Source organism: Doryrhamphus excisus, linkage group LG21 (assembly GCF_037039965.1).
Source record: "Doryrhamphus excisus strain RoL-2023G ecotype Guam linkage group LG21, RoL_Dexc_Guam_v1.1, whole genome shotgun sequence".
NCBI lineage: Eukaryota > Metazoa > Chordata > Actinopteri > Syngnathiformes > Syngnathidae > Doryrhamphus > Doryrhamphus excisus.
The window spans coordinates 6,931,498-6,948,943 of record NC_136377.1 but is presented as its reverse complement, the minus strand read 5'-3'; the positions used below and the strand labels follow the sequence as shown (position 1 = coordinate 6,948,943).

Below are 17,446 nucleotides of genomic sequence, written 5' to 3'. Positions count from 1 at the left end.
TGAATGTGAGTGTGAATGGTTGTTTGTCTATATGTGCCCTGTGATTGGCTGGCCACCAGTCCAGGGTGTACCCCACCTCTTGCCCAAAGACAGCTGGGATAGGCTCCAGCAACCCCCGCGACCCTTGTGAGGAAAAATTGTAGAAAATTAATGAATGAATAATTGTTAATATTTTGTTTTCATTCTGTTCCTCTCGTTGATTGCCTCTTTTATTTTGAAGGTCTGCTTTTCCCGCCAACAGGATGTAGTTTGCCGATGTTGGCCGAGAGTCGCCGAGCGGACCGGAAGCTGTGCTGCTCAGCTAGAACCAGACAGGATTTAAAAAAATGTCAGTTAAAATACGCGAAATTATTAAAACTAGACAGCGCCGGGAGGTAAAAAAAAAAAAAGCAAAATATGGTAGTTTCCCGGTGAAAACTTTAAGGTTGATGGCATGGTGCTGTTGTATATCCACACTCCTTACCACACGGTGGCGATAATGCACAAAACTTAAGTGCTAACCGCCATTTTAAATCAGAGAAGGAAAAAGAATAGTCAGAACGATGAAGAGTAGTTTAGTTTTGTGCTGCGGTGCTAACCGGCCATGTAACGTTTCCTGTAGTCACTGAGGATGTTTATAACATTGTGCTACATGTATTTGTGGGTGCGGTTCCATAAATGCTATTCAGTGCTGATCCGCAGCAGACTGTCGGCACTAAGGAGCGACAGAAGCCTGAGCTTCATCCGCTCAGCTTCGGTCAACTCTAACCCTCCCCGCCAACAAAGTCCATTCTCTCCGGAGGACAACATCTTTTTGCAGCTGGGAGACAAGGCAGTCACTTTAACTGACCTTCAGGTACGTTTGCACAATTCCACATTTTTGAGTAGGACTAAGCAGTCTATTCCGTTTGTTTAAATTCAAGTCACTTTCTGTGTGAAGAAAAGAAGACAACAAAGTACCTTTGTTCTGTACTTTTACCAGGTATGTGACGACCTGATCACGTGGACTGTGTTACCAGGAGCATCTGTCGTTTGTGGTCCACAAGGAGAGAATATTTCATTCATCATAGAAGCTGTGGGACACAGTGGCAGTCACGACATCTCAAATGAGAAAGTAGGCACCAAGTTATGACTCTCTGCATTTTTACCCATTTTATATGCTTGAAAATGCTTAATATAGGCAAAAAATAGGTCACGTTTGCTTAAATGTGCCTTTTTAAACCAGTAATAGACAATAGTCAGCCATAAAACATAATATATTTTGGAAAAAACATGATAAAATGAAGGCGTGAAAATAACGATGAGACTGTACATGAAAATAGGCAATTTAATCGGTGTAAAACTACTTTCATGACAGGACCTTTTACTTCCACAGGTGCTGAAGTGGTCTGACGTTTGCATCCCCCTGGCTTGCAGCCCCGGCCAGCCATTCCGAGCAGTGGCTCAGGCCAGTGTAGATGACTTCAGTCGGCTTGGTGTAGCCTTTTTAGAGGATCGACTACATCTGGATAAAGGACTTGTACCTGCCAGGATTGTCCGTGCGTATTTTACGTTTTGCTTTCGCATACGTGTGTGTATGTATTTCACAAAAGTGAGTCGGCACCTCACATTTCAGAAAACATTTTGGCTTAGAAATGACTACACTAAATAGTGCTAGTCAGTGTACAGTTTTTGTGGCACTATCCGCCAAAAATTATGCAACATTTTTGCCGGCAAAACATTGGGGAACTGCGGTTGATTCAGTGACGAAATGCATAGAGATTTTCTAAATATTTTTACCCTTACTAGAGAGCTGTACACAGGATATAACACCCCTATAGTCCCCTTTACAGTCATATTACCCAATATAGTAGATATAATCAGAGAAAATAAGCCATGTAAGACATACATATAACTTGTACTCATGTATGTTTAAGTAAATGTCTTCTGGATGTGTGGACAGGAAGTGACAATCGATTCAGAGTTTAGTTTGCAGTACGATCAGAACAGTAGCCCATGTTGTTATTATTATTATGATGATGATGAGGAGGACTATTATTATTATGGTAATGGTTTTATTTCATTTGAACATGCATCAGATTACAATTGAATGCATCACATAATCAGTTCACAGTTCCACATGTCCAAAAGGAGTAGGAAGAAGCAAAGCTTATTAAATCCTACCCCTCCATCTGGTACTTTTACAATCTGTAACTGTTACATTTGTTCACTTCCTGCTTTCCTAATATAATTTACGTTTTTTTTTTAAAGTTTTAAAATAAAACCTTATTTTATTAATTTTTTAATAATTTTAGTTATATATAATTAATATAATTATTATAATTTATAATTATAATAACTATATATTTATTGTGTCTGTTATTAGATAAATAATTATAAACATTTTAAAAAGCCTGTCTTTGGCAATCAAGTCTGGTGCTTGTTACTAGTGACACCTAGTGGCTCACTGTAGACTACAGTTCATCACCTTCTATTGCCTTTAATTGTATTTGTATTGTAGTTCATTTAACACACTTAAAATGTTTAATCTGGGTAAAGAATACATAACATTTGCTTAAATATGCATTTTTGTTTACTTATAATGGGCCGTAATCAACCACGGAACAGCAGTCATTTATGAATTATTTGTTGAAATCCCACGATAGCGAGGGAACCATGTTTGTACCATGATGCAGCGAGTGTCTACATACCTAATATTTTATCTTCCCACAGCGATTGTCCTCCACGAATCCACTGTCAGTGAGCTGATTCAACGCCCTGAGGAGTCCCTAAAGCTGTGCCACACCCACGCTGTAAACGGTCAGCGTTTGCCTTGTCACATGATACCACGCCTCCAGCACCCTCAGTGCTGTGACTTACCCCTGACACCTCATGCGGAGCAGAAGTCAGAAGAACAACGTGGAACAGGACAAAGCTGCGTCATCCCTGATCAAGGTCCTGACCCTGATGAGCACGTGGACATCCATGGACACCATCTCCATCTGTCGAGCTGTCATGAATGTCTGGAGCTGGAAAACAGCACAATTTTGTCGGTAAAATACGCCTCAGCAGAGAACGTTTCAGATTATGATGACTCCCTACATCTGGATAGCGGGGATGACGCTATGGATGACTTTGAACATGATGTCAGTAGTTTTAAAAGCAAAGGCCGCGGACCTGACCACGACAGCAAACTTCCAAATGTTCTCGTGTACACGAATGGTAGCAAAGAACGTTTTCATGCAGTTCAGCGGATTTTAACCGAGTGTCTGAACATGGAAAAGTACACTATATATTCCCTGGAGCCACAACAGGCTGTGGGTGAACCCTGGATGGACAATACAAGGCTCCTGGTTCTTGCAGAGGAGGAAACCCTCAGCCCTCAGCTTCACACGCAATTTCTGAACTACCTGAGCCGGGGCGGAAGGGTCCTTGGGCTTGCTTCCTCCCTGTGCCCTACGGGACTCGCTCTAGAAAAGAGAGATCACTTATACGGGCGAGTGCATCGACTGTGCTTCACACGAGAGGACAACACGGAACTTGAAGCAAGCGTGTTGGCAAGTGGAAAGGTTTTTGTCCGTGATGTCCCTGGGCAGGGGAAAATGGAGCTATGGGGGGAGCTCAAAGATGGTCCTCATCAAAAGGGTGCGGTTATCGTCAGTGTAACCCACGAAGAACATGGAGGGGAAGCTGTCATGTGTCAGGTACAGGTATAGAGTATCTTTTGAAAGGAATGACAGATGATAATTGATGTTTGAACATGGATGATTTGAGAAGAAAAGCAGAAATCAGAGGAGCTCCTTTCCCTCCTCATACTTGACTTTTTGGGGCGGTTCTGAGCTCCAAACCAAGGAAGAGGGTGTGAAAAGGGCTGGGGGGGAATTTGAACAGTATTCATTGTTTTCCCAAAGATCTGCAGTGGATATTGGGGAGATGTTTAGACACATCATTGTAATATGAATGTAAATGAGGGTGAGCGCATGGCGCCAAAAAGAGAAGAGGCAAAAAAAAAAATCTTTCTGTGGCGGTCCAAAATTAACTGTGGTATTCCTGGATTGCAGGTACACCTGGAAAAATGTCCCGCAACTAAAGATTTGGCTGATGTACGCATCAACAATGCAGTGCATCACCAAATCCTGGAAGAGATCCTGACCTCTCTGGGTCTTAGTTGCCAGCAAAATCAAACCCCGGCACCGAGTCCAGTTTACCTTCTGGCAACATCTCAGGTGAGGCTCTCAAGACTTTATGGAGGTCTTTCATCAGCAAGACGTTCCAAACCAATGCAACCTTAGTCAATCAATGGCTGCTGTAGTCCAAAGCCAGACTAAAATGGTCTTCTGATCTGGTTTGGTATTGTATGCATAATATCTTTTCCCAGTGCCAACTTGGTATTTTAGAAACAAAACATACAAAACGGAAAACATACAAATTGTGTCTATCATGTCTATTTTTTTTAAAAAGTGCTCATGTTGTAAACATGTTCTTTCTCTTCCGCACAGGAAGCCAAATCAAAGTTCCTTCAGTGGCTGAACACGCACACCAATCAAAATGGCCTCCTCATAACACCAAAGGCGAACCTCAGGGTAGCGTCCTGCGCCGACTTACACAATTGTACTTTGCAGCAGGACAGCTCTCTATTCCTGGTCACAGACTACCCCGAGTCACAGATCTGGGATTACTTCTGTCTGGAAACCTATCGCAGTAACCTGAGCACGAGTCGACTGGGGCATACGATGTTATATGCCGATATTGTTTCTTCTACAATGGACCTGATTGAAGGGTAACACATTCTACCGTCTATTACGACATAATATACTATACAAGGATGTTATATATATATATATATATATATATTTTTTTTTTTTTTTAATTTTGTATTCAACTATCTGATCACAAGCCCAAAAGGAGTAGGTTGAAACAGTCTTGTTTTCCCCTGTTATTATTATCATTGTAATATTATTAACGTTATTATCATTATTGTTATAATTTTTATCATTATTACCATTATTATTATCACCATTATTATAATCATCATTTATATTACCATTTTCATCATTATAGTTGTAACAATTTTTTGATTTTTTTTATTATTATTTAATTTTACAGACTTCATTGCTTCTTGTAGAGTGCAGTATCATTCCATCTGTTGTTTTCTGAAATCCTCAGTATTTGTGCTTTTCTTATTAACAAATACTACTACTAGTAACTACGTATTAATTAAACTCCAGTTATGGCTTCTGAAACCCCAGGGGGAATAAATGACACGTCTGTTTTAAGTAAGGTGTATTAAGTGGATAATACACACCCCCATATTTGAGCCCATACTGTCACAAAGTGTTTCTGCAAGAGTAAGTGCAAGAGGCCACTGTGTCACATCTGTTGTTCAATACCTTTAGACCCCGGTAAGCCATGTGGATTGTGTAACGCAAATAGTCTTTGAAGCTCTGTTGAGGTTTGTTAAAACATAAAAATATTATGTCAATATTTGTTTCCCTTTAGGCTTAACCTGCGTTTACCAGAGGATGCTGGATTAATAGTGATAGCTGGGCAGCAAAGTCAAGGCAGAGGTAGGTGCTCGCATGATACAAATACACGATAGAAGACGCATGTAGCAGTTTCAACGTCAAAACGTGAAAATAATGCTAGCAAGCAAGCTTTTACTTCGGGGTGTATTCGCTTTTGAAACACTAATGATTTTTGTGTTGCAGTGATTTCACACTGCCCCTTAACATTGCATCAAAGTGTCATTTCTTATACTGTCTGTATTTTCACTAATTGACCTCACCTCCTGATGCAGGCCGGGGAAGAAATGCGTGGCTCAGCCCTGCGGGATGCGCCATGTTCACACTGTGTGTGCAAGTCAAGCTGAGCTCCAGGCTCGGACAGAAGATTTCCTTCCTGCAACACCTGGTGGCTCTCGCTGTAATTGAAGCCGTGCGCACAATTCCTGGATACCAGGTAGTATTTTTACACACGACATTACCGGCTGTTCATCACTAGTGGATAATTTGACACGGTTAGTTCATAGACCCCACCCTCGGCCATCTCTGTGTGGAGTTTGCATGTTCTCCCCGTGCATGCGTGGGTTTTCTTCGGGTACTCCGGTTTCCTGCCACATTCCAAAAACATGCTAGGTTAATTGGCAACTCCAAATTGTCCATAGGTATGAATGTGAGTGTGAATGGTTGTTTGTCTATATGTGCCCTGTGATTGGCTGGCTACCAGTACAGGGTGTACCCCGCCTCTCGCCCGAAGACAGCTGGGATAGGCTCCAGCACCCCTGTGACTCTCGTGAGGATAAGCGGTAGAAAATGAATGAATGAATGAGTTACTGTTTTGTGGTTGAATATAGAAACAAAATATATTAATATTAATAGTCCAAAAATTATGATACATATCATATAGTTCACTCTGTGAAGTTGTGGAATTGCCGTTTGTGACACGTATTTTCTTGCAGGCCATTCATACTGTCTGTCAAACATTTGCAGCATTTCTTGAAATGAATTTTTTATTTTATTATTAGCCACTGGTTAATTGGCGACTCCAAATTGTCCATAGGTATGAATGTGAGTGTGAATGGTTGTTTGTCTATATGTGCCCTGTGATTGGCTGGCCACCAGTCCAGGGTGTACCCCGCCTCTCGCCCGAAGACAGCTGGGATAGGCTCCAGCACCCCCGTGACCCTTGTGAGGATAAGCGGTGGAAAATGAATGAATTGTTCATAGACATTTAAAGGTTTTTAAACATTTTTGGAGAGGCCTTTTATAGTGGCCAGCCCAAGGTACACCTGTGTGTGTGTGTGTGTGTGTGTGTGTGTGTGTATATATATATATATATATAAATTTACACCACAGCTGTAAATTTGATGGACTATCTCAGCAAAGGAGAAGTACTCACTCACTAAGAAAATCGGCCTTTTGTGTGCATAGCAAACGTTTTAGATCCTCGAGTTCGGCTCATTAAAGATGGCAGCAAAACCAAAAGTGAGTTTATACAGTCTATATTTTTTCCAGGACATTGACCTGAGGGTGAAGTGGCCCAATGACATCTACTACAGCAACCTGGTGAAGCTCGGAGGAGTCCTAGTGACTTCTACTGTCATGGGTGCAACCTTTCATCTCCTAATAGGTAACAATGTCTTCTTCATGATGCAGAACCCCCAAAATGGTAGTTAGTTATGTTTTCATGTTTTCTTTCAATATCGCGCCAGATCACAGCATATGTCATTTAATGATACCTTTTTTTGCGCCCCAGGCTGTGGTTTCAATGTGAGCAACAGCGACCCAACAGCGTGCATCAATGACTTCATCCAGCAGTATAACATTCAGCACAATTGCAACCTGCAGCCCCTCAGCTGTGCACAGCTTATTGCTCGAACTGTAAACTGCCTGGAGGCCCTCATGGACCGCTTTCAGCAAGGGGGCCCGGATGCAGTCCTTCCAATGTACTACAAGAGATGGCTTCACAGGTGAGGGCCCCTGACACTCCTGTAATTGCAACTGCCGTGCAGTGATCAAATCACAGACTACACCGACTAGATAGTAGTAGGTTAGTAGATACTAGATCTGTTTCCAGAGCCAGTCAAGTTCTTGTTTTTGGTTTCAGCGGGGCTCGGGTGCGTTTGTGGAGTGAGGATGGACTTGAAGCTGAGGTGGTGGGTCTGGACAGCAACGGCTTTCTTCAAGTCCACAGCAAGGAGGAGGGCATAGTTTCAGTGGAGCCTGATGGGAACTCTTTTGATATGATGAAGAACCTGGTGGTCATCAAGCAGCATTAGGATCAAACACATTTATCCTTTTACGTACAGTACGTAGTATTTGATTAGTACACAGAGGGCAGGATGTATTATTTGCATTCCATGTTAAGTATGTGACCAATATGTGGTGGTTTTTGCTTCTCTGACAGAGCAAATTACTTCACTTAGGACATATTATTGGCAAGGCATCGAGTCAACTTGAAGTCTGAACTGTACATATATTATAAAAAATATATTTAATATAATATATAAATGTATTTTTAATTACAATTTAAAAGTAATTATTTTAAATATAGAATATACAAAAAATTATATAAAAATTAATTTAAATATATATATTTATAATACAATTGGCTGGCGATCAGTCAATGGGCGTACCCCGCCTCTCACCCAAAGACAGCTGGGATGGGCTCCAGCACCCCCGCGACCTTCATGAGGATAATACATTTATAATACATTTTAAACTAACACGTTAAATTACGGGCTGCACAGCGGACGAGTGGTTAGCGCGCAGACCTCACAGCTTGGAGACCAGGGTTCAATTCCACCCACAGCCATCTCTGTGTGGAGTTTGCATTTCTCCCCGTGCATGCGTGGGTTTACTCCTCCCACATTCCAAAAACATGCTAGGTTAATTAGCGACTCCAAATTGTCTATAGCAGGGGTCGGCAACCTTTACTATGAAAAGAGCCATTTTACCCAATGCCCACTGAAGAAAAATAGCCTGGAGCCGCAAAACATATAGTATGTTTAAAACAACATTGGAGGGAATTTGGGGGTATCAAAGTAGTTCAGATAAGAAAAGACGAGTTGGAGTACTCTTGCTAGTTTTGGAGATAAACTTATATAAATGTATGTGTAAACTACTGTAAACGTAAAAACAAGTTCCCATGCCGCTGTTTTTAAATTATCTCGAATTTATTTTTTAGATTTGTAGGTAAGTATTACTTGTTTTTCTTCATGTACTGAACTGGATAGCAGTCAGAACTCACTCAGGATGCATTCATGGTCTCAGACAAAGTTGGATTTTTTAAAACTCATTACAAAAGACGTGCATTTTCCCCACTCGGGTGTTAAAAATATTCAAGCATCGCAAAGGGAGCCACAATAAAGAGGCTGAAGAGCCACATGCGGCTCTGGAGCCGCAGGTTGCTGACCCCTGGTCTATAGGTATGAATGTGAGTGTGAATGGTTGTTTGTCTATATGTGCCCTGTGATTGGCTGGCCACCAGTCCAGGGTGTACCTCGCCTCTCGCCTGAAGACAGCTGGGGTAGGCTCCAGCACCCCCACGACCCTTGGGAGGATAAACGGTAGAAAACGAATGAACGTTAAATTACATTACATTCAGACCCAGAACTTTACCCTTGTCTCTTCAATTGCCATTGTTCGGTCATGACAGGATCCAGGTTTAAGCCGTAAATATGCCTCACATGCTTATTAAACACATTTAAAGTATAACATGTACAGGTACCACTCATGAATGATAACGTAAGATGAACAGATGGAGTCAGATTTTGGGTGCTTTTTCAACTAAAAAACAATGTAATATGTGTGGTATTTATTGCCCAGTCTACCAGGAAGTGTTCACCTCACACACTAGAAAGTTCTAAAAATGCATAGGAGCTGGATTGTTTGAAAATGTTTTATTAAAAAGTAATTGCATTTGTGGGCTTCCCTGGTCAATATCGCCTGACGACACTGAAAAAAGAACAAACCATGAAGTCAGTGTCTTGGGCACTATAAAAGCTGTACACTGGCTATTTCTTCAGTGTTGTCCCGTGAAAATACTATATTATTTAAAAAAAGGGTTGTGACAAGATCTCGCGAGATTAGAACTCGTTCAGAAAAAAGCTTGTGAGCAATAGGCCTGGGACAATAAATCAATCATAATCATAAACTGCCATATACTAACGAACATGAACATGCAGTAACAAGAACGGCCTGAGGAGGTCAGCAACGAGTCAATGCGTCTCGTCTGCCAAATAGAAGAAGACGGAACAATAGTAAAATAATGGCCACACGATAGGGTATGTGCTATAAACAAAACATTAAAAGTTCATTAAAAGAACATACAACAGGAAGTTGTTAGACTATTTAAGAAGCACGTGGTTGTTTGATAGAATATGAGGAAAGTGAAGAATCAATATATATATACGTATATATTCTGAGTCGAGGCGTGTATATTTCTATGTGACACCGTTAAGCAGGTGACTGCAGCGAGGGGGCGCTAATACACCAAAGTGATGGATACCAACCGCCATAAAACCTAGAAGAAGACCTGCACACAGCAGTTATCCAAACAGGCAACTACAATCTTTCCTTGAAGCAGGTAAACATGTCTTATTTTCATCTTACTCTCACCGTAAATAACACGACAGCCGCTAAATTTGGACACATAGTATTTACACCTGTTAATGTGTCATCATTACGCGACGGTAAAAATATTTAATAATGGGCTATTGTTTGATTTTAGTAGCTAGCAATCAGATTGGATGATCTGCGTGTTTAACTAGCAGGAATATTAAACACCACACGTCGGCATGTCCATTCTTTTAATACTTAAAAACTTGAAGTAGTAGGAATATTAAACACTACACGTCGCCATGTCCATTCATTTAATACTTGAAAAAGCAGCTCGGTGTTTAGCTGTTTAGCGCAACACCTGGTAGATGGAAACAAAATAATAGTAAAATAATGTAATAATAATAATAATACGTAGAATACATAAGAGGGGAAATCGAGGCGAATAAATAATACAAACTGATGTTTTAATGTTTAAAAAAATTAAAACTAGTGGTATTTTTACAGATGTTGAGAATCATTAAAAAAAGATATGCCCATAACCGTGAATGATTAAGTTGAAGTAACCAAATAATTTTCTTTCTTATAGCTGATGTCGTTCTTGGATCCGTAATGATTTCACATGGTTTTAAGAGCAGCAAAAAGGACTTTACCTTTGGTCCTTGGAGAGTGACGACTGCAAAAAACCACATCATGAAATCCAAAGACATTGAACGGTGAGATGGAACTCTTTCACTAATTTGTGCACTCTTTTTTTGTTCTGTTTACACTTAAATTACACACTTGGCACGCAATTTGTGACGCAAAATTGCCACGAAATGACCACGTAATGTTTACGTCTCGTTTACGACATGGCTATGCATTGTCACCAACACTTCCTGCATACGTGAAGCACTTGTGGCATCACTCTTAGCCTCAGTGACTCCTCTATTTGCAACTGACCTACAAGATGTTAAAATCCAGAGAGGTTCTCATTGCAGAAAAGTAAAGCAAGTCTATTTTATCTCGCAGCTGCAGAAAGCAGGAAGGAGGCATAAACTAGAAAAAAGGAGGCACGGACATTGTGGTCATTACTTATGACCAGAAATTCACAAGGAAGAGTCATTTTTAAATCATTTTGGCCCATAAAAATCACAAAATTTGTGATTGGTCGGCTTATAGAACATTATTTCCTGTTTGTATACGACTTCCTGAGTGGACGGACTCCCCTCCTTTGACTCCCCTGACTGTTGTGATGCATCGATTACTTCTAGTTCCATTAACACTCCCCTTCTCTCTTTAATCACCATCGTTTGCTCGGCATGAAGGAGTTTTCTGTGTTTGCTTTCTAGATTAACTGAAGAGATGAATTTACCATCCCTCCCAGAAATGTTATTTGGGGACAACATCCTGCGCATCCAACACAGCGACGGCTTTGGCATTGAATTCAACGCTCTTGATGCCCTAAAGAGAGTCAACAAATCAGAGCACACTGTCAAAGTGGCTTGTGCGCAACAATGGCAAGAGAGCAGGTCAGATGTTTACATCGTGGATCGTTTATCTCGGCGTTTCCTCATATATTACCAGAAATGTAACATACTAGCCCCCAAATGAATGACATTCATGCCAATGATGTAAACTTCACAACACAATTGTCAGAGACTGAGGCCGATAAACCTAGCACCACTGCTAAGCATTGATACCTTTTGATTTCCTTCTAGATCGGTTTCAGAACAGTCCCAGGATGTGGTGAGGCCTTATGACTGGACATTCACCACGGATTACAGAGGGACCCTGATTGGACAGGACATGCAAATGAAGGTGTGTTGATACCTGATCTTTGGATGTTGTTAGGGACAGTACCTCTGGATTGGCAAACTGGGGTGGTGGGCCGCAGGGTGTGTTCCAACTACTGGAACACAAAGAATTTCTAGGCAGATCCAAGTTTTGAGGGTGTCAAGCTTGGGGGGCCTGAGGATCTTGCTTCCTGCTTTCCTAATTAAATTTAATTATTTTTTTTTTTTTGTTAAATTGGATTTTAGAATGTGTTTTGGGCCACCAAAAAACAGCCGCCATCCGTAAATGGCCCTCGGGGGCCACACTTTGGACAACCCTATCCTGGACAAACTGTCTTGTCCGAGAAAATAGGTCTACTTTCATTCACATGACGATGACATCACAACATTTCTATTTAAATAAGATGATTAAAAAAAAACCCCAAAAGTTGTGGATTAATTGGATGATTGATTAATCGTGGATTAATTGTTGCAGCTCTAACATTCTCCCCACCGCAGTGACTCCAATCAACTCTGACATGTCACCCAACTCACGCCATGCAACTTAAATAGTTTAATGTTTTGAGTTAGCAAAAATTCCAATACATATTTTATTTTTTAAAAATATTTGTTATTTTTTTGTATTTATTTATTTATTTTTGTCACGTACCGAAGTACGAGGTGATATTACTTCAACTGCTTGTATTGTTTCTTGAATTGGGTCATCGTTGTGCATTGTTTGAGGTCCTTACTCAAGGTGACCTTGAGATCAGGGAGCCTGGGCTTCCCTCCCTTGTTGTACTTATAGTTGTACTATAGTCCCGATGTGAACATTTTAACACGGTCTTCTCGTAACTTTTGTTCTATTTCTCTCTGACCGATCCAAAGGTGACTGAGACGACCGAAAGAATTAACTTGGAGAAGCTGAGGGCCCGCGAACAGATCGTCTTCTTTGATGAGATCCTTCTGTTCGAGGACGAACTGCACGACCATGGGGTGTCAATGATAAGTGTGAAAATTGTTAGTGTTGCCTTCATGGTCTTGACCATTTGCCAATCAACACATAGCATTAGTAGTTCAACATTTTCTCACAATCTAATGTGTAAATATCATGCGTGATGCAGAGAGTGATGCCCACCAGTTTCTTCTTATTGCTGCGGTTTTTCCTACGAGTGGATGGAGTGATGATAAGAATACACGATACCCGACTATACCATGAGGTAATTGTATTTACATAAGACTGATCAGAAGGTTTATGCTTACAGGATACATTGTTGTGACCTTTTTATGCTTCTGTCACCGATTCCAGGCTGGAAAGAACTACATGCTAAGAGAGTTCTGCAAAAGGGAAAGCAACATAGCAGAACTGAAGGTAAGTTTTGTCAAGCGATGGCGCATAATAAAATGGTAGGGGCGCATTTATTCGTCTGTCAATTAGGTTGATGTCGAATGACAACAAAATAAGAGTGTACATTTGACTATCACGCATACCCAACCCAGACGAAGGGCTATTAGAACAAGGATGAAATGAAATCCAACGGGGGGAAAAATATACACAATATAACAAAAAAAAGCTGACATTTTGCTACAAGGGTTGCCAAAAAACAACCATAGTTTCCCCTTACAGTCCTCCCTCTCCGCTTTGTTGTTGATTCGCGAATCACTATGACCTTTTATTAGTCAAAAAATATCAAAAGACAAGTCACACGTAGCATTCTGGTCACTAGGTGTCAGTAATGTTCCATTGACAAGACATTACCTTAGATTACGTAACTTTAACACTGCATGGAGTTGTGATATAGTTCTCCTCCCATTCTGTGTGGAAGTGGGTAATTCATGAAAATTCATATGTAAACACTGATTTAAAAATCATCATCATTTGAAAGCCCCAGCTCATAGTCAATAAAAATAACACATTGCTTATTCTTTGAATATTTATCACAGTTTTAGACTTTTTACTCAATAAAAAAATATAGAAATATGAAAATAGTGTCATTACAATACTGCACTATTCCCTCAGTCTTGACTGCTGTATTGTTTTCTCTTTGCTGGTTAATGGCGTTTCTAAGTCACTCTCTCCCAGCTTTTCCGCTTTAGAGGTTCCAGTGTAGCATCTTTTTCCAATGTTTTTTTTTTTTCTACAATCAAAATTTCAAAGAAGATTCCATTTTGAAAATGTTGCGCAGAGACAGCAGTGAAAAGCAGTGAAAAAGTTTTTCTTTTTCCTACAGAACGTTCCTGCTTCGCTCTACACAGATCCTAATGAGATCGCTCAACATTTAACCTTAAAGCTAAGAGAGTGTGAGAAGTTGGAGCTTCCTGTGCAGGATGCTGTTCACGAAGACCTTCAGTGAACAGTATATTTATTTATTTTTTTAAAACCTTGCATGATGAACTACACATATAATAGTTTCCACCGGCTCCGCATAGCAACGGAAATGCAATTGTCCGTTAGGCATGTGTTTGTATTGTTGCTTCCCAATTGATATTTCCTATTTGATGGATGAGAACCTTAAAAACAAATAAATGTTTTTTTTTATATATTTCTTTGAGTAATTTTAACTGTGGGGTGGGGGCGATTGGTTCGACGTACACGTGCGCAGAATTTCCAAACTTAATTTGATCGCGATCACTCCATAACAGTTACTTTTATATAAGATGAGTGCTATTGGCCAGGGGTGCCGCTTAACCTTCCTCTTGTGTTAGCTTTCTGGTATCATATCTTATGTTACAGGGTGTATTAAATCAGCTATAAAATACACTAAAAACAATAAGTTACCATCATGTCTTGGTTACCTTCGTAGGCTTCCTCATCCATGAAAATGTTTTAATATTTTAATACTTTCGGTGTGGGCATGTAGGCCTTTTTTTGTCACTATACCCCTCAATTTCAATTCCCAAAAATAGTAAAATGAACCTCAAAAGAATCATATTAATAAATTGAAGGTTCTTTTGTTACCTGGCTATTACTGAGGGCTATAGAACATATCTCTTAAATCAATTAGTTGTATTTATTTTCTCATTTTAGTATTAATCACTAAAGAAACATCTATGGTGTTCGGGTGAATTTTGACCCATAGATATTAATGTCAAGAAAAGGTAGAAAAAGTTATTGTTTTCAGCAACAGAACTTTAGCATAAACTGAAATGAAAAAGCAGAACAGGTCCAGATCTTGGTTCACTGTACTTCTTGCCATTCTTTCCATGATCCAAATTGTAAATGTGAACTCAGCCAGTCAAATGAGTGAATTCACCTCACATGTATACTGGAAAAGCGGTCAAAATGAGAATCCCCTGAAGCTTACATGATGAGAAGAGGAGCTGGTTGTCATTGTGTTGGCTAATTGTACACTTATGATTTCAGTTGTGGCTCAAAATATTGCTTTATAGTCATATTATTATAACCGGTTTGAAACCGACCCTAACAATACAGTGGTCATAATTTCAATCAGACCATTTTAAAATTTAGTAAATTATTTTTTTTGTTTTTATTTTGTTGAAATAGAGTTTCCTGACAAAGTCAAAAAGCCTTGATGCAATAAACAAATGTTATGTGATTCTTTTTATGCATTAAAATATAAAACGGGTCGGTGCCGACCCTAACACAAGAGGAGGGATAAAAGGGGGAGTAGTCAGCGTCCCTTGACCGCCAGGGGGTCCAAAAAAATAGGTAAATAATAAAACGTTTTACCCCCACAGGATAGTTTTGGTGGCATGTGTTAGCAGTTAGTTTCTTTTGGTAGCTCAGTACAGTAGAATGGAAGTCGAACAGAATGTACACTATGTATGTCATTCAATTAAGCCGGCTCTACTTTTATCGACTCTTCGCTAAATTCCAGTGTTTTCCCTCCAGTACACACTCCCTGAACAAAAAAAGAAATTGTCGTACACGGAATAATTTGAACATCTTTTCCACGACCAGTGGGTTATTCCGGAGTCTCCCTGTATGTAACTGTAGAGTAGTAGAGTGGGCTTCTGTATACGTGATTCCTAAGCCCCACCGAGCTATCATGACACTATCATCATCACTAATGGGGAGTGTCCTTGTCAAGCTAAAAGGCACGCTAGAACAGGTGATTGTATGTGTGTAGTATTTGGGACTCTATGTATAATTTTCACCATGTGTGGATGAGACCATAGCCCAAATAAATTCAAACTTGCACCCAGTTCTTGTTTGTTTGTGGTTTCTGGCCCCAAATTAATAATCGTTATTAATAATAGACAAATTTGGACAATATCTGAGAGAGACAGGCGTTGATATTTTTGTTAAGCGTTTAAGCGGTCGACCATTCTTCATGTCGATTTAGCCTGAGTGCTCCGTGGCATCCTTTCACTAAACTTCTTGTCAATCCGATAGTCAACTACAACATGAAATATTAAACAGCCAAATTACACAAACTCTGCTGCTACTCTCACATTGATTGATAGTCCATAAACACATGAAACGTATTCTACATCATTTATGACAAATGAAGCTTAAATGATTGGAACTGCAAGTGTGTATATAGCCGGGCCTTTCATTTATACTCGCATCGTTAAAACATCTGTCAGTTGTTTATTTATGGATGCTGACCACATTAAGACCTGAAATTCAGAGGCTGAAATGGAAAATGGGAAATAGTGATGTTGCATAGCTGAGACATAACATGAGATTAGATTAGATTACATTACATTACATTAGCTGCAATGGCATGTTGGACAGAATGAAATAAGGTTCTCCCATTCAGTGTGGAAGTGGTATATTTTTGGCTTCTTACTTCGCCCTTCTTCCCTACTCTGTTTGAACCCCTTTCTTAAGTTTAAGATCCCGTATCCTGCGCATTGTGTTGTAAACAAAATAATAATATGAGTGTAATGGTGACAATCGGGGTGTCATTTAATGTCTACAGGGATTGAATAATGATAACGATGTGGCTCATTTATAGAAAAACCAAATCAATAAACTGAAGGTCCTTCCCATGTAATAGAAGACAGTTGATCCCCGATTGTTACAATCCGGGACCACCAGCAATAGGCAAAAATTTGTGAGCAATTGGTACTTCCGTAAAAAAATATTTGACATATGGCTCACTGCCCCGCTGCTAACCAACCAACCAGCTAGCTTGACGTTGATGTTAAGAGTGACTGCTGAAATTAAGTTAGATACATTTCAGCTAACATTTGTTTTATTTGATCATTATTAATGTTTCATCATGACTGGTTTGTCCCTTGACTGCACACGACTATGGTGCGTTCAAGAACCACTGAAAGTGCGGTATATCAACATTAATTCATTTTCTACCGCTTATCCTCATAAGGGTTGCGGGGGTGCTGGAGCCTATCCCAGCTGCCTTCGGGCGAGAGGCGGGGTACACCCTGGACCGGTGGCCAGCCAATCACAGGGCACATATAAACAACCAATTAATCGCCAATTAATCAGTGGCTAATAGTCTAAAAATAAAGAATTAATTTCAAGAAATGCTGCAAATGTTTGACAGACAGTATGAATGGCCTGCAAGAAAATATGTGTCACAAACGGCAATTCCACAACTTCACAGAGTGAAAGATTGTGCAATATTTCCTTTACTATATCATGATGTGGTATCATAATTTTTTGGACTATTAATATTAATATATTTTGTGGCTGTATTGAACCACAAAACAGTAATTCATTCATTCATTTTTTACCAGTTATCC

At 40.0% G+C, this 17,446-nt stretch overlaps 2 protein-coding genes across 2 annotated transcripts; both read left to right on the top strand.

Annotated features, from left to right (window-relative positions):
• Positions 1–345: 345 nt before the first annotated feature.
• Positions 346–8,367, top strand: hlcs (holocarboxylase synthetase (biotin-(proprionyl-CoA-carboxylase (ATP-hydrolysing)) ligase)). The gene is made up of 11 exons (XM_058086176.2): positions 346–835; positions 962–1,093; positions 1,355–1,517; positions 2,692–3,662; positions 4,020–4,184; positions 4,458–4,738; positions 5,458–5,525; positions 5,756–5,916; positions 6,972–7,086; positions 7,213–7,426; positions 7,564–8,367. Exons 1-11 carry the CDS (start codon positions 611–613, stop codon positions 7,733–7,735), a joined length of 2,667 nt encoding a protein of 888 aa, XP_057942159.2. The 5' UTR covers positions 346–610; the 3' UTR covers positions 7,736–8,367.
• A 1,555-nt stretch (positions 8,368–9,922) lies between these two features.
• On the top strand, positions 9,923–15,936 carry tiprl (TIP41, TOR signaling pathway regulator-like (S. cerevisiae)). Its single transcript, XM_058086179.2, has 8 exons — positions 9,923–10,044; positions 10,606–10,732; positions 11,348–11,527; positions 11,717–11,816; positions 12,659–12,790; positions 12,895–12,990; positions 13,080–13,142; positions 14,002–15,936. Exons 2-8 carry the CDS (start codon positions 10,629–10,631, stop codon positions 14,122–14,124), a joined length of 798 nt encoding a protein of 265 aa, XP_057942162.2. The 5' UTR covers positions 9,923–10,044; positions 10,606–10,628; the 3' UTR covers positions 14,125–15,936.
• The last annotated feature ends 1,510 nt before the right edge of the window (positions 15,937–17,446 follow it).

Bases quoted from the DNA above. Each gene is read 5' to 3' on its own strand.
- tiprl (XM_058086179.2), top strand. From the start codon at position 10,629: ATGATTTCACATGGTTTTAAGAGCAGCAAAAAGGACTTTACCTTTGGT. The intron at 11,817-12,658 runs GTGTGTTGATAC...ACCGATCCAAAG, and splicing joins GACAGGACATGCAAATGAAG to GTGACTGAGACGACCGAAAG. The intron at 12,991-13,079 runs GTAATTGTATTT...CACCGATTCCAG, and splicing joins ATACCCGACTATACCATGAG to GCTGGAAAGAACTACATGCT.
- hlcs (XM_058086176.2), top strand. From the start codon at position 611: ATGTTTATAACATTGTGCTACATGTATTTGTGGGTGCGGTTCCATAAA. The intron at 3,663-4,019 runs GTACAGGTATAG...CCTGGATTGCAG, and splicing joins GGGAAGCTGTCATGTGTCAG to GTACACCTGGAAAAATGTCC. The intron at 4,185-4,457 runs GTGAGGCTCTCA...TCTTCCGCACAG, and splicing joins ACCTTCTGGCAACATCTCAG to GAAGCCAAATCAAAGTTCCT.